Source organism: Solanum lycopersicum, chromosome 3 (genome assembly GCF_036512215.1).
Source record: "Solanum lycopersicum chromosome 3, SLM_r2.1".
Classification (NCBI taxonomy): domain Eukaryota; kingdom Viridiplantae; phylum Streptophyta; class Magnoliopsida; order Solanales; family Solanaceae; genus Solanum; species Solanum lycopersicum.
Genome location: NC_090802.1, coordinates 8,961,598 through 8,985,570, shown reverse-complemented (window position 1 = coordinate 8,985,570; position 23,973 = coordinate 8,961,598). Strand labels below are relative to the sequence as shown.

Sequence of the window (23,973 nt, the reverse complement as noted above, 5' to 3'; positions counted from 1 at the left end):
AGTCCTAGGTCGATTAATATGGATTAGAACGATTCATCCAATTCATAATTTATCCATATTCATATGGCGCATTTCATTTCATTTATTATCCATTTTCAATCTACACAAATTTGATTCAATCCATTCATTTGTCGCGCCACTTGTTATATTTGGTATCTTATCATTATTTATCATATTTATTTTAAAGAAGATTGTTTCCTCGGTTAGGTATTAAAAGGAGTAAATGTTCTCTCTCAAATTTTAAGGAAAATATTTTTTTCTATTTATAAAAATGAGTTTGTATATGAACACTCACATGTTATCATATTTATCTAATTGCAATATAAGTGATCTAACTCATTAAAGTATGAATTAATTTTTAATCATGAACTAAAATTTCAACTCTAAATATCATAGACTATTAAAAAAACACCAAAATTTTAAAAGAACAAGAAATAATACAACCCTCAGAATGTAACACTCTTTTAGCATAAGCATAAAAAATAATTAAAATGTTTTCAAATTAGCAATTTCTTGACCTGAAAAAAAAAACCAACAAGAAAATCTTATATTCTAGAAGAAGAAAAAGAAAATTGAGAACCCTTAAAATCTAACAGATGATTTTCTAACAATTACCCTAAAATCACGCTAGCATAAATATTCAAATGTGGTTGAAATTATACGTAGACATATTATTAAAGAAGGCATTACATAAGAGATTGTGTTAGGATCATTGTGTAAATAACTATAATTAAAAGGACTACACTTCAAGGAAGTTGTTAGAGTAGTTAGAAGGTAGTTAGATTAGTTAGAACAATTTTGTTTCATTCTTGTGTATATATATATTCATATGTACATATCATAAGGGAGAGATATACAATTTGAATAAACTACTTTTCTTCCTCTATTCTTCTTCTTCTTCTATGTTCCTTCTTCTTCTTCTTCTTCTCTGCATCTCTTCTCACATTTGTGTGCTTAATATGCATCAAATAACCAGCTACAAGATAGCTAACATGGTATCAGAGCTATCACTGTAGAGCTTCAAGATCTCAGTCAACCATGGCAACTATCTACAATGAGTTGCCTGAGAAGCTGAGCCATAATCATCCTTTGTTTTTACATTCAATTGACAACTCATGTGTGTTACTTAGTTCGATTCAACTAACTGGAGCTGATAACTTTTCAGTATGGAGTCGAGCTATGAAAATTGCCATTATAGGTCGCAATAAACTTGGATTTATTGACGGATCATGCAGAAAGGAGTTCTATGGTCCTAATTTGACAAATCTATGGGAACGATGCAATGCCATAGTGCTTTCGTGGATTATGAAACTGTGTTTCAAAGGAATTGCTTGGAGGCATTGTTTATTCCACCAATGCAGCTGCTGTGTGGAAGGATTTGTGTGAAAGATATGACAAGATTGATGGATCACGTATCTTTCAATTACACAAAGAAATTGCTACTATCAGTCAAGGTACAAATTCAATCTCAAGCTATTTTTCTAAGCTGCGTGAGTTGTGGGTAGAATATGATAGTTTGGCACCTGTTCCTGGCTGTGAATGTGTGAATTCAAGAGAGTTTGTAGTGTTCATGCACAATCAGAAGTTACTGCAGTTTCTCATGGGATTAAATGATTCTTATGAGCAAGCTAGAAGTCAAATTCTAATGATGGTACCTTTGCCTACAGTAATAAGGCCTACTCACTACTAGTTGAAAGAGAAAGTCAGCGTATCATGTCACAAACCTCTCACAGTTCATGTTCATCTGACCTTAATGCCTTGTTTACTGCTCAATCATCAGTTCCCAAACCAAGATCTCATACTAACTCAAGCTATGATCCAAATGCATTTTGTGAGTACTGTAAAAGAACAGGACACATGCAGGCTGTATGTTATAAACTTCATGGTTATCCACCTGGTTATGAAAGGAAGAAGAGAGGTAAAGGAAGAGAAATATCAAATAATGATAGATCTTATCCATCTTCTCATAATGCAATTAGTGACACTGATCATTATGATTTTAATAGAGTTGAGAATCAAAGAAATCAAGGTTATGGTAGAGGTGCTAGACAATCTGATCCTGTTGGTTATCACAAAGGATTGAATGTACTGCATGAACAATATAATCAAATCTTGCATATGCTTGGTCAATCCAATATGCAGGGCACCACTGAAAGAGATTCAAATCCACATTCCAGTGCAAATCTAGCTCAAGAAAACTATCCTTCATCAGGTAATGTTACTGCTCTTTCAGCTAGTATAGCACATACATGATGGATTATAGACTCTGGTGCAACAAATCATATGAATCCTCACTCAAAGTTATTGATTAATAAACATCCTTTGCCTACTGATGCACCTAGAAGTGTAAAACTACCAAATAGATATAGTACATTGATCACACATACAGGCTCTAGTAATATGACTTCTCAAGACATTATCAATAATGTTCTTCTTATTCCCAACTTTAAGTTCAGTCTATTGTCAGTTTCAAAAATTACTAAGGATCTACAGTGTGCAGTATGTTTTTATCCTGACTTTGTGACTATTCAGGATCTCTCCAGTGGGCAGGTGAAGGTGATTGGTAGAGAACAGGCTGGACTTTATCTCATTCCTCATTCCTCATCCCTCATCTTCTACAGATAGTACTACCTCTCAAGCATACTCTCATTTAGTTAATGATGGTTCATCAGATTCACAAACTATCCTATGGCACCAAAGACTTGGTAATACTTCTTCTAATGTTCTAGCTAGAACTTTCAATCTTCCAGTTACACAGTGTTTAAAGGAAGTTCACAACTGCACTATGTGTCCTCTTGCTAAACAACCAAGACTTCCTTTTACAAATAGCTCTACAATATATTCTAGTCCATTTCAATTGATACATATAGATGTTTGAGATCCATTTCATACTCCTACATATGATGGCAATAGAACTTTTGTTACTATAGTTGATGATTGTACTAGAATGTTGTGGCTGTTTCTAATAAAGATGAAGAGTGATGTTTGTGTTGTATTGAAAAATTTCTTTGCTCTAGTCAAAACTCAGTTCAATTTATTAGTTAAAATCATTCGTACTGATAATGGTTCTGAGTTTGTTAACACTGAGTGTACACATTTGTATACAAGCATGGGTATTATTCATCAACAAACCTGCATTCACACTTCTCAGCAGAATGGTATAGCTGAACGAAAACACAGACACATACTTGAGGTGGCCAGAGCCATTAGATTCCAAGGTCATATTCCTATCAGATTTTGGGGACATTGCATTCTTAATGCTGCATATATTATAAATAGGTTGCCTACACCTGTTATGCATGGCAAATCTCCATATGAAATGTTTCACAAATGCAAACCTTCCCTACAGCATATGAGGGTGATAGGTTGTCTATCTTTTGCTAAGAATATGCATATTAAGGATAAATTTCATCCTAGGAGTGTGATTGTTGTACACATGGGCTATAGTGCTCATGCAAAGGGATATATATTATACAACATCAAGGACAGAACCTTTTTCATTAGCAGAGATGTACTATTTATAGAAGCTATATTTCCATTTGCTTCTTCTTCATCTACTGCATGGCAAGTGTTTCCTAATGTTGATGAACCTTCAGAGATTACATCTTTGTTTCAGCCTAATCCTTCTACCACAGTTGTACATTCTGAGTCTACTGAAATAGTTCCAGCTCAAGATACTTCTTCTATAAGAAGATCACAAAGAAGTACTAAAGCTCCTTTATGGCTACAAGATTATGTTGCATCTGCTCATCTTCAATCCAATAAACCTTTGTATTCTATTGACAAGTACATTGGTTATGACATATTGTCTTCTTCTTATCGAGCATTTCTTTCTTCCTTTGGTACTGAAGTTGAACCTATATCTTTTGAGGAAGCTTGTAAGGATCCTAGGTGGGTTGAAGCAATGCAAGATAAAATATCAGCTTTGGAGTCCAATCACACATGGCAGGTGGTTCCTTTACATCCTCACAAGAAAGCTATTGGCTGCAAGTGGATTTTTAAAATTAAATATCATGTCTCTGGTGAGATTGACAGATTTAAGGCACGACTTGTAGCAAAAGGATTCAATCAGAGAGAAGGTCTGGAGTATCAGGAAACTTTCTCTCCAGTTGTTAAAATGGTGACTGTTAGAAGTGTTCTATCCCTAGCTGCTAAAGAACATTGGCATGTTCATCAAATGGATGTGTCTAATGCATTTCTTCAGGGTGATTTACTTGATGAAGTTTATATGATTCTTTCTTTTGGCTTTAAGACTCCAAAGGGCTTTAGTGTGAAGGGGGAGAAACCAGTATGCAGGCTCACTAAATCCCTTTATGGATTAAAACAAGCACCTAGGCAATGGAATGTAAAACTCACTGAAGTTCTTATCAAGTTGGGTTTTGTACAAAGTCATCTTTATTACTCCTTATTCATCAAGAAAACTAGTACATCTCTGGTAATACTTTTAGTATATGTAGATGATTTGATGATCACTGGAAATGATATCAGCCTTATTCAACAAACTAAAAGCACCTTGCAAGAAAATTTCAAAATGAAAGATCTAGGGAACCTCAGGTATTTCCTTGGGATTGAGTTTGCTAGATCACAAGATGGAATTGTAATGCATCAGAGGAAATATACACTGGAGATTATATCTGAGGCAGGTCTTAGTGCTGCAAAACCAGCTGCTACTCCACTAGATCCTTATGTGCATTTAACAACTAGAGAATATGATGAACTAAATGGAACAGGCAAGGATGATAAATTGTTGACAGATCCAGCAGTGTATACAGAAGGTTAGTTGGAAAATTACTATATCTAAATGTCACTAGACCAGACATTTCATTTGCTACACAGACTCTAAGTCAACTTCTACATCAGCCTAAGCAGTCTCATCTAAATGCTGCTCTCAAAGTGGTTAGATATATCAAAAATCAAGTTGGACTAGGTGTTTTATTATCCAGTGCAAATAGCAAAGAACTGCAAGTCTACTGTGACTCAGACTGGGGTAGTTGCTTACATACAAGGAGGTCAGTTACAGGTTTCATGGTGAAGTTGGGAGGCTCACTAATATCACGGAAGTCCAAGAAGCAAGCAACCATTTCTAGAAGCTCAACTGAAGCTGAGTACAGAAGTATGACTAATGCAGTAGCTGAAGTTGTGTGGTTAGTGAAACTATTCAAAGAAATTGGAGTCAAAATATCCACTCCAGTAACTATATACAGTGACAGTAAGTCAGCTATTCAAATAGCTGCTAATCCTGTGCTACATGAAAGAACAAAGCACATAGAGTTGGATTGTCATTTTATAAGGGAGAAGATTCAGAATGGACTAGTGCAAACGAAATACTTGAATACCAAAGAACAAGAAGCAGACATGTTAACTAAAGGATTGGGAAAATCTCAACATGAGTACTTACTATCCAAGTTTGGTGTATTGAATCTATTCATACCTACAAACTTGAGGGGGAGTAGTATTAAAGAAGGCATTACATAAGAGATTGTGTTAGGATCATTGTGTAATATAATTATAATTAAAATGACTACACTTCAAGGAAGTTGTTAGAGTAGTTAGAAGGTAGTTAGATTAGTTAGAACAATTTTGTTTCATTCTTGTGTATGTATATATTCATATGTACAGATCATAAGGGAGAGATATACAATTTGAATAAACTACTTTTCTTCTTCTCTGTTCATTCTTCTTCTTCTTCTCTGCATCTCTTCTCACATTTGTGTTCTTAATATGCATCAAATAACCAGCTAAAAGATAGCTAACACATATATTATATATAACCCTTTTCTTAACCACATTTAATCACCAATCAAACACAAATTTCAAATAGATAGTTATTATTATTTTTTTATGGAGATGAAGAAGATTGTTTGTGTCACCCTCATTGTTGCTGCCTCAATTAGTTCAGTCATGGCTCAAATATTGCCCCCAACCTCTGCCCCGATCTCCGCCCCAGCCTCTGCCCCATCTAGTGTTGCCACTGTGTCATTGCCCCACGTGGCCACTTTGGCTGGGACTACTTTATTATCCTTCTTCGTATATTACATGCACTAAATTATATCATCAAAAGACGATTTAATTGATATTGTTATAATGAGATTTGATTGTATTTACAATTAAAAAAATAAAAGAAAGAGGAGGAAGAATTGAAGGAGATTACAGGTCTTGGTGAGGGAGAGGGAAAGATTTTTTAGATACATCTTTGTGTAGTATATATCATCACCAACAAAATAAAATCATTATTTTGTGGTTTATAAATGTTGTTTCCTCCAGTTAACTGCATTTTGATTATTGATCAAGGTGGATTGTCGCCTTAAAATCCAAAAAAACAAAATACACAATCTTACTCGATCGAATATAATAGTAATAGTGTATTAAAAAGTGAACAAAGACCAAACTTGATAAGTTAAATGACTAAAATCAACAAGCTTATAGTTAATGGATTAAAATCGGTAAGTGTATAGTTAAGAAACCAAAACTGATAAGTTTTTTAAGACAGAATAAATATCTCATAAATGATACATTTAGGTCAGAATAAAGAAGATAATGAACAAATGACCACTATAGGACTTGTTGGGGTAAGGCTTGGTATTTGTTAGAAAACTTGCATTAGTTAGGTTTAATATTTGCCACAAGTCCTTTTGGTTTGGGCTAAAGACTTTTATATCACTAAAGGGATATTGTGAGATTTAGAGAAACCTAAATTCACCTTAAAAGACAAGTAATTTTTTTTCAATATTGGACTACATGGACCAGAATATAAGGGAATATGTATATAGAGGATTCTTACAACCCACTAGTATGAGATTAAGTAAAGTTGACTGATTTGATTGATATAATATACCAAATCCATGATAGTTCATACACCGAGAAGTTAAAAATGGTAGTTACTTAAGCTAAATACTACATTATGAGCCCTTCTAAAATTTCCTGTCATAAGACATGAGTAGCTCTAACAGTAGGTTTCCTAGTGACCCAGTTTAACTTAATGATTAACTGAGCATTTCTTTACCTAGTTGTAGATTGCAGATAACTCCTCTTCACACGGAGCATCTCGCGGAAGGTATCCTCATCACCATGCTGCACCTCAAACTCATGCCACTTGTTCTAGAAATCAGGGTCAGATCTAGGGTCTGCTAATTGTGATGATGAGTGAATGTATAGAGCACGAGCACGATCAATCTCTCCTAGGCTCTTCTGAAGTTCAGCATACTTTAAGCACATAACTTTCACGTCCTTGTCTGGAAGTTTGACTCAATTTCTTGTTCATATATCTCCCATGTTCTTGGAACACCAAATATCTCAGCTGCACGAGCTATATAGATCTTGTACGTGCTCAATTTCTCATTTGCTAAAACAACTTTTGTAGCTTGATCATAAACCCTCATAGCCCGCTTCGCAAGACCATAGTCTTCCTCTAATTTAGCATATTGAAGATACAGTGGCTTCACAGCATCACCAGGGGTCTGGTGAGTATGGAAACAGTACAAGATGAGTATCCAAACATAATTTGACAAACAGAATTTACAGAACGTGCTTTAAGATGGAACTATGCAGACAAGACGCAGTTAGACATTAGATGAGAGCCTCTGCTAACAGCATTAAGCAAAATTTCTCCCATAATTTGGAAGTGCAACTATCACCCAAGACATGGCCAATGTAGGATTCTAGACTAAAATAACAGATTTATGTAATATCAGCAAATTACAGGCAACAAAGGTGAAGCTGCGTATATATTCATTGTGCATTAAAAATAAATATAAAATGCACACAGGTTGACATGACAAGACCTCAAACTAAACCCTAAGGGAAAAAATCAAGATGCAGCACAATGCATAAAATAATTCAATGAGTTGTTTAACCACTTTTGCACCCTTATCCAAGTAGAATACTATAATATAAAAGGTAGAGGATGATGAAAGACCAAAAGGATTATTTGGAAAGTAACTGAAGAATAAGATATACAGTGGCTGAACAATATTAAGTTACGCCCGAGGGGATGCTGATTGACTGACACTAAATTGCACCCGAAAAAAGGGGATGTTCCTGTTGTACAAAGGGTACACAAGTCCAAGAAATTCTAATGACTATCAGATCTGTACAGAAGGTCTAAAAAGTGGTTGGTGCCCTTACATATGTTCAACATGCACAAGGATAATGATATTGCTAATGAGAAGCAAATGTACCAATATCAGAGAGATGGCAAAATCTCCACATAATCATTAAGGTAGTAGGAGAAAAACAAGGAAAAACTCATGAGATTTTCAAACAACACTTGAGAACCTAACATCCAATTAAAAAGTGAATCATTGAATTCCAAAAATCATTATCGATGAACTTACCATATTGGAGCAAAAAAGAACGATTTACAATTCAGAATTATATCATAGAAAACTAATGTTATATTTGTTGACTGAACAAATAAAACATATTTTCATATACATATCTTTTCAACAGCATGCTCAAATAACTCCCTAGCTTGTTCCAACTTTAACTTCCCATATCTCTTCACAAATTTGGGAAGATAGGTAACAAATATATCCTTAACATGTGGGTACTTGAAGATCTTCACACCCTCTCGTAAACCTTGAATGCATCCTCAAAGTACTTTTGATCCTAGACTAAATGAATATCAGATATTATAGGTTAAATCCAATCGCACCAGAGAAAAGATATTCGATTTTTTTTCCTCAAGTTTTTGCATTTCAACCTAAAATGTATGCATTTTTTTATCTTCACTTTATCCTTTTGCTTTTTTAATCATTTACATCTCGATCTTTCAATGTCTATGTGAAATCATAGAAATCTCATTCTCTGATGGATAAAAATAGTAATTACATAATCAGAAGAACAGGCAGAGTAAAAAGAGAGACTATTCACACATGGAAAATCAATAGAAGGGCTAACTCAGCAACAATAGTGAAGCCATCCAGTAGATCGTCAATAACTATACAAAAGGCTCCTTCTTAATGGAAAATCAATAACAGTAATGATTTTTGAGTCATAAGAGTAAGAGTTGAAGGATTTCATGTTGTAAGCATAGCATCACACAACATCAGGCCACTGATGGGATTTCTGTAGAAGTCTAAAAAGTACTATTAAGAAATAAACCAAGTATCTAGTAGTTCTTTATTAAATTCATATACTTTGTTGTTTAGTTTCCTAGTGAAGAGAAGTTACAAATGGGATCTTGAATAGTTGTTTGATTGCAGAAGCTCTATATTACCTACACAATGAAACTTCTCAGCCAATTATTCACAGCTTCTATCAAGAATCCTTCTGAGTGACAATTTATTATCCCAAGAATATTCTCAAATCAACAAGTATGCAGATTGGAATCTTTTTTCAATCTGGAGATTACTAAGCTTACTAATGTTGCCTTCCATTTTTCTCTACTACTGGCCCCTTGTTCCTTTTCCTTGTCAATTTTTTCCTAACAATCCCACTTATTTTGCCCCTAACAGAATTAAGTCTTCTAAAGTTCTGCAAAATAACTTGAGACTAGAGGGTAAATAGTGGAAAATAACTAGCGAAGATACAACCAGGAAACGGTTCATAAATTAGATACGCAAAATAGAAGAACTCCCCATTCTTTTAAGAGCACGTAAAAAGGTAGGATGATATGTAAGTAATAATAAGAATAAAATCCATACCTCTAGAAGTACTGCATAATTTATTATAATCTGTAGCGTAGCAATTCTCAGATCCAAAATTCGCTTATAGACCATACGAGTTGACTCTTATAGACCACACGAGTTGACTCTAAGCTTCCTAGACTCTCCTCCAAATTCACAAACAGTAACCAAAGCCTTAGAGATTTGTGTATCTTTATTTGCACTGGTTCATTTCCACCAGCAGCAACTGCATGTTAAAACATGACGAGAGCACCAAGAGTTGGCCCAAATATCCATACAACATCAATCAACTGAAAATGAAATCAGATATCTAGATTTCTCAGTCAAAATATACTAAATTTTGTTCTAACTAATCAGCTTCAATTTTAAAGACTTAGATTGGTCATGGAGTTCAAAGAAAATAATTAAAAGCATATGATTAGTTTTATAGCAAGGAGTGTAGTAAAATAGAGACAAAATTTACTTTGCTAAGTTTCAGTTTCAAGAAGAATTGCCTACTCAAAGAGACATGCTTTGCGTGTTGCTAATTAGGAAGGCATGTCTTATACATGAGGCATCATAGAAAAAAGGTACGTTGCTCAAGGTGTGTGTTAGCGGGAAATTGAGATAAACAATCACCTATTCCTGCACATTCAAGCAGCTAGAAATCTGTAGAACATGTACTTATGTACACTTAGGGGTCGTTTATTTGAGAACAAGTTATCCCAGGATTAGCTATCATTAGATAACTTATTCCATTACTATGGTAACTAAACAAGACATCAAAATTTAATACCAGACTACTTCTTTATCCCATGATTATTGTTCTTATCCCTCACACGAGAATATCCCTAAGGGTTAGTTGGGTGATGGCTGATGCAAAAAGACTACTCTAGGGATCTTAAACAATTGGTCAGGAATTAGAAGTAGGGGCAGGAAGGAAAAATGGTGGAAGACTATCCCAGCATGTATTTGGCGGACCATTTGGGAAGAAAGGAATGTTAGGCGTGTTGAAGGGGAAAATATCAACTTTCAGAAGATAAAAATGAATAAAATTAGCCTTCTATATTTTGGTGTAAAGAAGATTTGGAAAGCGCAGTGGTAAATTTAGTTGATTTACTTGGAGACTTATAATCTGACTAACCTTATGGGGTGTGCCCACTATGTGGGATGTAAGTTTCCAATTCATCATTTCTTAGGATGACATAATTTTTTGTGAATACAAAGTTACCCTTATCTAAAAAAATGGAATCACCAAGCTTTTTTCTTACTACTTTCTACTTGCTACTTCTGTAGATTATTTTGTTTTGGATGAAGAATTACTTCGGTAGATTGTTGTACTTCAAAAGTAACACGAAATCCATATTCAAAATTTTAGTTCCTGATGAATGGTAATACTAATATAGTACTTCTTTGTATTCCATGACTCAATTAGATCTAATGTTGAACTATTATTTAAGTTTGTAGGCTAAATACTCAACAAGTGACAAGAATAAAGGAACAGTCATAAAAAAAGAAAGAGCAAAAATACAAAAGGAAAGTCAGAATTACCTCTCCGTTTGACCTCAATAGTTGATTCAGCAGTGGAACATCTCATCAGTTCTAGAGCACCCTTGAATTTCTTGTGAAGTAGTTCCATCTCGGCCAATTCACACCAAACACTAGCCAGGTGATCAACAGTTTTATAATTCACCGGCACTGACTTATCAAAGATGACTCTTGCATTTGCAATATCCTTATCCTTTTCAGTTTTGCAAATGCAACCCACAAAGTATATGGCTTCCCCACATCTTTCATTTGGTCAATAGTTCCAACTGCCTTAGTGAACGTTAATATTTGCTTTGCCGGATTCCCTTCGAATAGTTTTACCCCTTGTTAGAATCTGTGCGTCCACTATCATTCAATGGACCATGTCCCTTGACACTCAAATAAGGATATAACAGAAAGTAAATGCAGTTTAACAAGAGAGGAGTTTTACGTGGAAACCTCCTTGCTGAAGGAATTAAAACCACAACCTGTCTCACAGGATTTTCACAACTGTTTCACTAGTCTTCACAAGAAAAAGTAAAATGGTTACACAAATGTGAGAAAAAGTTTTTAATCTCACCAACAAGCAATAACTTTATTGCTTGATGAGCGTAAGTAGATGTTACTCTATCCACTAAGCTATCACTCTAGACAACTTAGAATTTTCTAAGCAACACAATGGTTACCCACTAAATTAGTTCAACTAACTAACTTAGAATTTCATATCAAACCACACTGATTCCTTTATGGATTTAGGATCACTTTACAATGTAAGATCGAAAGAATATATTCTCAAACAACTACACAATATAGTCCTGAGTTTAGGTGGATTTTGAATGATTCTTCTCCTTGATTTTCTTAAGCCTTTGCAAGAGTTCTTGAATGTGCTTTTTCAAGTTGCAAAAACTAAAGAGAAATATGTGGAAAGATGACATTCTATATACAAGTCAATTTCCTTAAACCCCCACCATTGGTTGAAAAGGTCTGACGTTTCTGACGCAGTTGGGAACTGTGCACCAACTTTTTGTACCTTCTCCAGTTGGCAGTCAACGAATGATTCATATTGAGAACCGGGTACCTTCACAAGGTCCCTGAGTTTTTTACATCATCAAAACTACAAATAACATTTTCTCCCCTTTTGATGATTACAAACAATACTCCAGGCTCCACTCCAGCTTCAGTACAAGTTCCCCTTGAATTACTTATCCACCCTCCTAGAAAAGAATCGAACACAAAAGAAAACACAATATACACTGCACTAGTTGTATTCCCCCTCACAAACATGTCCAGTCACAACAACCAGTTAAAATTCTCTCTTTTGGCATCATAAAAAAGAGATACAGTAAACCAATAGGATCAATAGTAATATCAGAGAAGATCAAAGTCTTTTGGCAATCAAACATAAAAAAAAAGCATTTAACAAGAGATATCATCTAGACACTAGGGGAATAATATAAATAGCATTCCAAAATTAACATTCAATACATTAACAGCAAACTGAAATCCAAGGATGAAAAGATAAGCCACACAAAGAAGACACGGGAAGATTAAGGGACGGACTATGAAGGGGTAGACTGATGGAAAAGAGACTGAATGATGAGAGTGAGTCTAGCATTAGAATCATCATTATCCTTTTTTTTCTTTTTCTTGTAAAGCAATAATATTGGCCCTTAGTTCTGCATTTTCCATCTCTAGGGCTTGAACCGTATCGATACGAGGTCCCTCTGTTTGCGCAGTGAGTAGCTCGGCCTTAAGAATAGAAATTTCACATCCTTGCCTGAGCCTCATAGTCATTTCTTCAACTTCATGCTTGAGTTGGTCCTGATATTCAACGAGTTAGCCATTTTGCTCTTGGGATTTCCTTTCCCTTCAATGCACTCACATTCAACCAAGGTAGTCTCTGAATAGGCTTGCTACACTGTACCAACCTTGCCAACACCCAACGGAATCTTAAAGTATTTGAATACTTCAGTCAGAAAGTATTCACATACCATACCATGTATACATTTCCACTCAATGACAGTCTTGTACATATGTTCAAGCATGAGTCCCGGAAGATTAAGAGGTTCGAACTTGCACAATAATTCCATCACATACAAATCAGCAGAAGTTGTTGAGGTAGGAGAGTTTTGTTGACAAATTCAATAACTAACTGATTCTCACTTTTCATCACTTTCTTAAACAGCCCTGCACATTTTGTAGTAGGAAGCTTCGAACACAGTGTCACAAATTCAACAGAACACGTTTTCCCTACCATATACGTGGTACCATCTCGAGGTACCCTAAGAATTTTTCCTAGCAGAGTCTCGTCAAGGAGAACAACAATGTCGTTTACTCTGGTATTGACACTTTCATCTTTCTGAAATTGAATGTTATAGTAAAATTCTCGCACTTCCTCTTCATGAAGAATGGGAGATTTTTGGTTGAAAAGATGCATCTAAGACTGAATCTCAACCATGTCATAAAGTGAGTCCATTCCAGGAAGATTAATTATCCCCATATCAAAAACCTTGCTAGCCAGTACAGACTGCTTCCTCAGATTGTCAACAATCTCTTGTTTGTTAACCTGCTATTCAATTTTCCCTTGTGTACCAGGTCCCTGTGACCATTTCCTCTTTCCTATAGCAATCTCCTTTGTGGATTTTGTTTGCTCAGCTTTCTTGGTTCCTCTTGGTTTTGTCTTTCCTGACCTCTTATTCATGTATCCCTTTTCTGTATCTTCAGTAGACACATCTATCACGTTAGACTCAAGCAGTTTAAAATTGGACACTTTGAAAGTTCTACACTCCTGTTTTCTGTTGTAGACTTAGCACTGGCTTTCAGAGAATCAGCGATCATCTTTTTAGCGTCAGATCTAGTAATAGGTCTCCTTTTAGACACTTCTCCAACCACTTTCTCTTTTCCCTTTATAGATGCACTTACATCTTTTCTATCAACCTTCCACTGTATAGATTGTTCATCACTTGCTAAGTCAGAGGAATCAGATGATGGATATCTCCCAAAATCTGTAGTTCTATCAAAGATAGGTTGGGTCTCTCTGATATTTTCATTATGAAAAGGTTCACTTTCCTCAAACCTGACTTCCTCTCGTATCATAGCAAGACTCTCGATCACCAATTCTTCACTCGCAGCAAGAATGTTCGACTCAGAAGTTTTGTTTCTTGGCAAATGTCCTTCAAAAACAGCATCTGAAAGCATTTAATGATGAGGACCAGGTCTAGTAAGAACACTTGAATTTTTCAGATCTATAGAATGAAAAGGGTTTTCGGGATTATCTAAGGGAGAACTTGCTGGAAGATTAGATCTTGACCCTGTGGATGACGGAGAGTAGAAAACAATTGGTTCAATCTCACTAAGTGCTATAAGCATTTGCTTAGAAGCAGAAGAAGGGTCCGGCATTTTATAAAGAAGAAGAAGTGAGTAGACGTATTGGAAAATAAAGGATTAGTGATGAAAGAAAATTTAGCCCCCTTTTTTTCGACAGAGAGAAGGAATATTGCAAGAAGAATGACGGATTAAAAGAAAGAAAAAGGGGTTTTAAAAAGGAAATGAAACGGTGCCAGGTCCCTATTGATTTGACACGTCACTTGAAAATAAGTGATGGGACTAACTGTCAGAATAATCGATGACTGACACGTGGCTTGATTAATGGTCACTTTATCTAAGTTTGAAATTAATGTACGAATGCTAACCTCTACTAGGACCAGGTCCCATAATGCAATTTTATCATCATTCCTCAATTGTTCTAGCCATGTCTTTGCTTTGCTAATCCTTTATGAATGTATACCTGCAATAGGTACAACATTGATCTAACATATATAAGATATTATTGTCAAAGAGGATACCTGCAATACAAGTTTAGCCATTAACGAAATTCAATGATTGAATGACGGGAAATTAGTTTGAAGTCATCATGCCCAACTTCAACGTATTACTCTCAAGTTGATCTTTGCTAAGAGCCTTGGTGAAGATGTCTGCAGTTTGTTCCTCCGTTGGGCAATATGTAAGCACAATGTTTCCTTTTTCAACATTGTCTCTCAAAAAATGATGTCTAACATCAATGTGCTTAGTTCTTTTGTGGTGAACAGGATTCTTTCCAATACTGACTGCACTAGTATTGTCACACATAAGAGGTATTGCCTTGATGATTACTCCAAAGTCCTCTAAGTGTTATTTGATTCATAAAAATTGTGAACAACATGCAGCAGCTTCTATATATTCAACTTCAGCTGTTGAAAGATGTACTGAATTCTATTTCTTAGTTCCCCATGAGATAAGTGAAGATCCAAGGAAATGTGCCATCCTTGAAGTGCTCTTATTGTCAAATTGATAACCAGCAAAATCAGCATTTGCAAAACCAACAAGATCAAAGGTGTCACCTGCTGGGTAGAAGAGGACCAGGTCCCCTGTCTTCTTCAAATATCTTAGAATCCATTTTGCAGCCTTCAAATGTGAATCACGAGGACATGCTTGGAATCTAGCACACATTCCAACACTATATACGATGTCAGGTTTGCTATCAGTCAGATACAACAAGGATCCAATGATTCCCCTATACATGGTTTGATTCACAAGAGAATCAGATTTTTCTACTACAAGCTTGGAGTTTGTTCCCATAGAAGTATCAATAGGTTTAGAATCAAACATATTGAATTTCTTCAACAGCTCCTTAATATACTTCTCATGACTGATTGAGATTCCATCTGATGATAGCTTGGTTTGTAGTCCCAAAAAGAAAGTCAGTTCACCCATCATGCTCATCTCAAACTCCTTTCCCATTAATGATGAAAATTCTTCACACAAATGTTCCGATGTAGCTCCAAAGATAATGTCATCCACATATACATGTATAATAAGCAATTCTTGTTCTCTTTTTAATAAGAACAAGTTATTGTCTATTTTACCCCTTTTAAACCCATTTTTCAATAGGAACTTCAACAGTCTTTCATACCAAGCTCTGGGAGCTTGTTTCAAACCATACAGAGCCTTATTCAATTTGAACACATGATCTAGTAACTCAGCATCCTCAAACCCAGGAGGTCGTTTAACAAACACCTCTTCTTTTAAGTCTCCATTTAGGAAAGAACTCTTGACATCCATTTGATATAGCTTGAATTCCATGAATGCTGCAAAGGCTTTGAGAATTTTGATAGCCTTCATCCTTGCAATAAGAGCAAAGGTTTCATCATAGTTTATACCTTCCTCCTGATTGTATCCTTGAACAACTAATCTGGATTTGTTTCTAGTAATCACACCATTTTCATAAAGTTTGTTTTTGAAAACCCATCTGGTTCCTATAACAGTTATGTCAACGGGTCGAGGAACCAGGTACCATACCTTACTTCTTTCAAACTGGTGGAGCTCTTCTTGCATTGAATTAATCCAATATGCATTACCTAATTCCTCTTTCACATTCTTAGGCTCAATTGATGATATAAACGTTGAGAATGCAACTAGATTTCTTGTTTTTGATCTAGTGTGAATTCCAGAGTTCAGAGGTGAAATGAGATTATCAAGTGGATGTGATGAGTTGTGTTTCCATCCTGGTCTCAAGGTCAACTGGTTCAGCTGATCAGTGTGCTCTTCTTCTTCAAGGAATTTTTCATTTTCTGGAGAGTTTGAGATATTCTGACTTGAGTTCAGAATGGTACCAGGTTCCTCTTTACATTTTTCAACTTCATCAGCCTTTTCATATGAGCTTTGATCAGCATTGTCAATCCCCAATTGGTCATGTACATCAGCTTCACTTCTTTCAATTCTCTGAGAACTAAACAGCTCAATTAACTCATCTTCATCATTTGATGCAGCACCTTTCAGATTTCCATCTTCATCAAACACAACATGAATACTTTCTTCAATACATTGAGTTCTCTTGTTGAAAACTCTGTATTCTTTACTTGATGAAGAATATCCTACAAACACTCCTTCATCACTTCTAGGATCAAACTTTCCGAGTTCATCCTCTCCATTATTAAAAACAAAACATTTGAGACACACTCAAAAGACTATATTTCAACCCACTGACATGATACACGTTTTCAATGGATTCCCCAAGCAATTTTCCCACTTTACCAACACCTAAAATATACCCCTTCTTTCCATCACCAAAAGAGACACCTCCACCTGGAAGTGCCTTGAATGAGAGGAAATTTTTGGTATCACCAGTCATATGTTTAGAGCAAATGTTATGATTCTCTTATACGAAATAGCTTTCCGATCATTTTTATCGAGTACCAGGTCCCTTCGCTTTTCTTTATCACCTCTTGGTTTTTGATATTCTTTATTTTCAGCTTTGAGTAATGGACATTCTCTTATAAAGTGTCCAACTTTTCCACAGTTGTGACAAGTATCATTTTGAGTAGCAGTTCGAGGAACATTTGCTCACTTTCTAAAACCTTTGTTTTTCCTCACGATCTTCTGAAATCTCTTGATGAGGTAAGCTATATCATCATCATCACCGGAGTCCTCTTCAGATCTGTATTTCAGCATCAAGGACTTATCTTTCTTGACTTTCTTCTTTGAATGAACATGACTTCGGTTCATCTTATGAGTCTTTATATTTCCAATGAGAGCATCCATTGTTAACACTTTCAGGTCCGTTGCTTCAGTAATAGCATCAACCTTACTTTCCCAAGACTTGGGAAGAATTCGATGCACTTTCCTGACTTGCTTACCTATACTGATAGGTTTTGTGATTGATGACAGTTTAGTGAATATTTCATGAATAGTTTCACTTTCTCTCATTTTAAAATTTTCTTACTGAGATGTAAGCATATCAATCTTTGACTTTTTTACTTGTTCAGTTCCTTCATAGGCTGTTCTTAAGCAATCCCATATCTCTTTTGCAGATTCACAAGCTGAGACACGATTGAATTCATCAGATCCTACACCACAGACTAGAAGTTTCTTTGCTTTGTACCCCTTTTCGATCTTCTTCCTATCAGCTTCATCATATTTTCGTCTAGGCTTTGGAACAAGCCTAGTGTTTTCACCATCTTTTTCTTCAATCATGGGGATGAAGGGTCCATCTAAGACAATGTCTCATTGTTCACTATCTTCAGCCATAAGGTTGTCCTGCATTCTCACTTTCCACCAATTATAAAAGTGGCCATTGAAACGAGGGGGTCTAGTTGAAGACTGACCCTCTTCTAGATTAAGTGGAGCAGCCATTCTAGAACAGGAATCACTCTCTTGGTGTTAACCGGATATAGAATACCTATTCTAATACCACTTGTTAGAATCTGTGCGTCCACTATTAGTCAATTGACCAGGTCCCTTGACACAAAAATAAAAATAACAAAAAGTAAATGCAGTTTAACAACAGAGGAGTTTTACGTGGAAACCTCCTTGCTCAAGGGAGTAAAACCACGACCTTTCTCACAGGATTTTCACAGGCGTTTCACTAATCTTCACAAGCAAAAGTAAATCGGTTACACAAATATGAGAAAAAGTTTTTAATCTCACCAATAAGCAGTAACTCTATTGCTTGATGAGCCTAAGTAGATGTTGCTCTACCCACTAAGCTATCACTCTAGACAACTTAGAATTTTGTAAGCAACACAATGGTTACCCACTAAATTAGTTCAACTAACTAACTTAGAATTTCAGATCAAACCACACTGATTCCTTTATAGATTTAGAATCAGTTTACAATGTAAGATCGAAAGAATATATTCTCAAAATACTACATAATATACTCCTCAGTTTAGGTTGTTCTTGAATGATTCTTCTCCATGATTTTCTTAAGCCTTTGCAAGAGTTCTTGAATGTGCTTTTTCAAGTTGCAAAAACTAAAGAGCAATGTGTGGAAAGATGACATTGTATAGACAAGTCACTTTCCTTAAACCCCTGCCATTGGTTGGAAAGGTTTTACATTCCTGATGCGGTTGGGAACTGTGCACCAACTTTCTGTACCTTCTCCAACTGGCAGTTAACGAATGATTCATATTGAGAACCAAGTACCTTCACAAGATCCCTGAGTTTCTACATCATCAAAGCTACTTTCTGTACCTTATCCAGCTGGCAGTCAACGAATGATTCATATTGAGAACCGGGTACCTTCACAAGGTCCCTGAGTTTGTTACATCATCAAAACTACAAATAACACCCCTCTATGCCATTGTTCTACATTATGCGGATTTGCCTCTAAAAGACATTATTCACAAGCTCTGGCCTCCTATCCATTAGATGTTCTAGACTCGCTAATCTCAAGTCAATATCCTTATCATCATTCAGTCGAAACTCTTTGAGCTTCTTCTCCCATTTTGCCAGATTCGACCAATCATCCTCCTCATCCACATCTTTCTCTACCCTAATTTCACCGTTACTCCCTTCATCCTTCACCTCACTATCACTCATCTCCTCCATTTTCAAGGCAAGCATACTCTCCTCAAATTGGGAGTACGCATCAAGCATAACACTAAAATCCTTAACAGTCACCACAGTTGTCATACCTTCTTCGAAAATATCTCTCGCCTTTTCAACCAACTTCCTCCTAATGTAATAATACGCCAACGACATACAAAGCCCCCCAACCTCATCGATAACTTATGAATCCCTCCTCTAATTATCGCATCCACATTCAAACCTGATATGTTAGTAGCACGCTGTGTTAACAAGTCACACAGCTCCAACTAAAGCCTATGTTTAGTCTTTCCTTTAATAGAAGAAAATCGATCATCATTTAATACACCAGCTAACCTCTTTGCCGCCTCCTGGAACAACTCATAATTCAACAAAAACTCAAGTAAATCGTCAATATGGGAAGGGTTATACTTCAAGTACCTCCTACAAACCCAAAGTGATGTTTCAATAGGAATTCCCCTTTGACTAACAAACATTAAATAATGTTCCCAAATCCTATCATGCTGAGTAATAGGTAATGCACGCAATGATGTATCAAAGTGCATATAGTTTGTGTAACAAGCTTCTGTTGAGTTAAACTCACCAAGTACATGATCCAAAGCCATGGCATTTTGTGCATTATAACAAGCGCTCTCTCGAAAGTGTTGTTTAGAGCTTGGTACAGGGAGTGGTTGATTGGAAGATTCCAAACTAACTCCGGCGTTCAGGAGATACGCGTGCCATATTTTGTACTTTACGGGGAGAGCTTGTAGACTAACTTGTCTCCTACAGGTGCTGCACCTGTTTGGCCCTTCCTTGGCCTTCTCTACTTGTACATTCTCTACTGGTGCCGCAACTTGTGTGGGTATAACCAGGGACTCTGCAGGACCTTCCTGCACGGTTACAACAACATCAACAGCTTTCACACTAGCACTTGAACTTCCATTCACAAATCTATCAATAGATGAAGTAGTAAAGTTTGCTTGTTCTTTCTTGGATATCATATCCTTGTAGCACTTTGAGCAAATGTTCATTGTTTCTGCAGTACTAAAAAACCCATAATTCTTAACACAAAGGATAGGAGCTTGATGATATTAGTAACCTGTATCATTTTGCTCCATATTGAATTTTCCTACAACAAAAGGACGACATTAATTTACCATTTCTAGCAACAGCCAAATGTGAAAATTTCCAATCATGTTACCCCACTATTGATCAGTATGTGCTCTAATAAAGAACAAGCTGACTGCATTTAGCCAATATTCAGCTAAAGTCCATTAGCACATATTGACCAAGCCATAGGATCAGAATTGTCTAGTATAACAAGTTATATTGGAAGAGGAAACTCCCAATTTACTTGAAAGGCAATTGCCACAATTAAATATGGTAATGCATCAGCCACAATTAACTATGGTAATGCATCAGTTGCTACATGATTATCGACTGCATTCACGAAACAACAGTTTAATCCCACGGGTACAGTCTGGGGACGATAGAGTATACACAACCCTTATCCCTACCTTGTGGAAGACTGCATTCATGAAACCTATACACTAAATCGATTAAATCAGTTATTATCATGGGAAAAAGGCAAGCTACAAAATGAACCTTGAGAAAATGGGAACTCAAATATACCAAAGCTAAGTGTGTTATTCCATATGGGTGCATCCTAATGGTTTGAGAACCAACAAATACCTACTTGCAAGTTAAAATCGTAACTGAAATACCTACTAATTTCATTAACCATGGATTGTCGCTACATTTTGTCTAAAAGTTAAATCATGCCTTTAAAAACCACCACCAAGAACAACACAACTATAGCCCCACCTTGTGTTGTGCCATCCCACAAATACATCAATAAAATTACCACTGGCCCATAGTCCAGAAGAGTTTGACATGGATGTACCCATTAAAAGAAATAAGAAAGGAACACAAGCAACATGGTTAGCATGGGGACACCATTCCATTCAGTTGAAAGCCTGTAATAGGGGTTATCCTCCCTTGCCACGTCTTTGTTAGTTCCTGTTGGGTATGTACACAGAATTGATGGCAAATAGAGGGAAAGATAGGAACTTGAAAAGTTGAGAACTTGAAGAGTTGGGAACTTGAAAAGTCATATTATGCTTTGATGAAAAGGCATTTGTCCTTATTGGAGGTGGAAAGAAAAATAGGAGAGTTTAAATACAGAAACACTTCAATTAATTATTAAAAAGGGTTGGGAAAAGGGACCCCCCGCGCCATCATCGTCGCTCGGCTTTTGCTTTTGCTTTTGCTTTTGAAAATAATTGAGAGATTATTTTTTGAACAAGTTTGTTTTAATTATTTAATTAATTATTTAATTAATTAATTAATTAAATTAAATGGCCAAAATGTTTTCAATCAATTAGTTGATAACAGAAACGTTTTCAACTTTTTAGTTGATTAACCCGACCTGCCTCGGATCCACGCGCGACTTGTTTGATTTAAAAAACTTTTCCAATTTATTTAAATTTCCCACCATTTGGAAATGACTGTTCTGAAAGGTTGCAACTTTCAGGAACAGTCAGCACCATTTTAAAGGTTGCAAACATTCATTAATGGTCGTGTGGATTAAGAATGGGTTGCAACCTTTCAAAACCTGTTCCTCTTGCTTATAAATATCATTCACTCTTCAGAATTTTTCTCTTATGAATTTTTCTAATCTCTTCTTTTTCTTCTGCACAAAAAAAATTCTTCGTGTATACTATTGTTGAGTGGTTCGCTGACACCGGAGTTTTCAATATCGATACGATGGTGATTGAGATCATTTTACCCTACGATGACATATTCCAAATCAAACCTCAGATACTAAAGAGGAATAATTTCCTTAAAGGGACACTATACGTTCAGTGGACTTGATCTTTTTCTTGTTCAATTTTTTTCTAAATTCTGGTACGTTACAGATTTTAATTTTTCTTAATTAATTTTTGTTCATCTTTCTTACTGGTTCAGTAAATTTTGTTTACTTCGTGTTTCTACAAAATGTATTGGAATGAATAATTTTGATTCTTTCTAACACAGATTGGCAACAATCTTAAGGAAATTAGTTTATTATTATTAATCTGTGTTTCTAGTGGAGACAAAAATCTTCGTGATTTTATACTCCTTGAAGTCTGTAATTATAAGTTATTTCTTACTAAGTGTGTATCGAATTTTGTTATCATAAATGACAAACAACGGTGTTACAATGGTTGTTACTACACCAACCCGAACTGTTGTACCACAAGCGGAGAGACCGGGTAATTCACTTGTGTGAATTTCAAAGAATGACATCAACATGTATTTCTATGGATTACCACTCTTGGTCTGCAGAAATTTACCAGTGAAGAAACTCTAGTGTCTGCTACTGATATGCCAGACAGAGAAAAATTCATGATTATTGAAGCATGGAAACTGACAGACTTCCTATGTAAAGGCTACATTTTGAGTGCTATAGAGGATGACTTATATAATGTCTATAGTGCAATAGCAACTTCAAAAGAGTTGTAGGATGCACTTGAAAAGAAATATAACACAGAAGATGCATGCTTGAAAAAGTTTGTGGTCACAAAGTTTTTAGACTATAAAATGGTAGATAGTAAAACTATTGGATCACAAATGCAGGAACTTCAACTTATTCTCCATGATCTGATTGCTGAAGATATGGTAGTAAATGGAATTTTTCAAGTAGCTGCAATGATCGAAAAGTTGCCTCCTCCGTGGAACAACTTCAAGAATTATCTAAAGCACAAGCTAAAGAAATGAAGCCTGAAGATCTTGTGATTCGGCTCAAGATTCAGGAGAATAAAAAAAACGCCGAAAGAAGTCTTGTAAGAGTTCAAAAATCATTGAAGTTAATATTATTGAAAAATCTCTTACCAAAGAAAAAAAGAGAAAGAAGTCCAACGGGCAGAAGTCAGAACCAAGAAGAAATTCAAAATCAATTGTTACAACTGTGGCAAGACTGGTCATAGGTCTTCTGATTGTCGTGCAATGATGTCGGGGTGTAACTTAGTTGGAAATCCCAAGGAGTGATTTCTCGATTCAGGTGTCACTCGACATATTTGCTCTACGAAAGAAGTTTTTACAACTTACACTCCTGCTGAGTACGATGAAGATTTGTTCATAGGAAACACAACAACAGCAAGATATGCAGGAACTGGGAAAGTAATATTGAAAATGACATCTGACAAGGTGTTGACTTTGAACGTGTTCTGCATGTCCCTACTATTAGGAAGAATTTAGTATCTTCTGCATAACACGTTAAGAACGGATTTAAGTATGTCCAAGTTAGTGATAAAGTTGTAATAACTAAGAATGAGATGTTCATAGGAAAAAGGATAACTCAATTAAGGTCTTTTCAAACTGAATGTAATGGTTGTTGACAGTATTAATATGAATTCTGCTTTTGTTTACTTATTGGAGTCAAATGATTTATGGCATGCCCGTTTGAGACATTTAAATTACAAAGCCTTGCGAAAATTGATTACTCTAGAAGTAT

General features: G+C 35.8%; 1 protein-coding gene and 1 pseudogene across 1 annotated transcript; one reads left to right on the top strand and one right to left on the bottom strand.

The window, feature by feature from the left end:
• The first annotated feature begins 1,038 nt into the window (after nt 1-1,038).
• Nucleotides 1,039-1,690, top strand: LOC138347359 (uncharacterized). The gene is made up of 2 exons (XM_069295479.1): nt 1,039-1,164; nt 1,325-1,690. The coding sequence occupies exons 1-2, from the start codon at nt 1,039-1,041 to the stop codon at nt 1,688-1,690; spliced, it is 492 nt and encodes a 163-aa protein (XP_069151580.1).
• A 5,075-nt stretch (nt 1,691-6,765) lies between these two features.
• On the bottom strand, nt 6,766-20,509 carry LOC101265104 (uncharacterized; annotated as a pseudogene).
• Nucleotides 20,510-23,973: the final 3,464 nt, after the last annotated feature.

Excerpts from the sequence above, each read along its gene's own strand:
- LOC138347359 (XM_069295479.1), top strand. The coding sequence starts at position 1,039 with ATGGCAACTATCTACAATGAGTTGCCTGAGAAGCTGAGCCATAATCAT. Across the intron at positions 1,165-1,324 it reads CTGGAGCTGATAACTTTTCA|GAATTGCTTGGAGGCATTGT; the intron begins GTATGGAGTCGA and ends TGTGTTTCAAAG.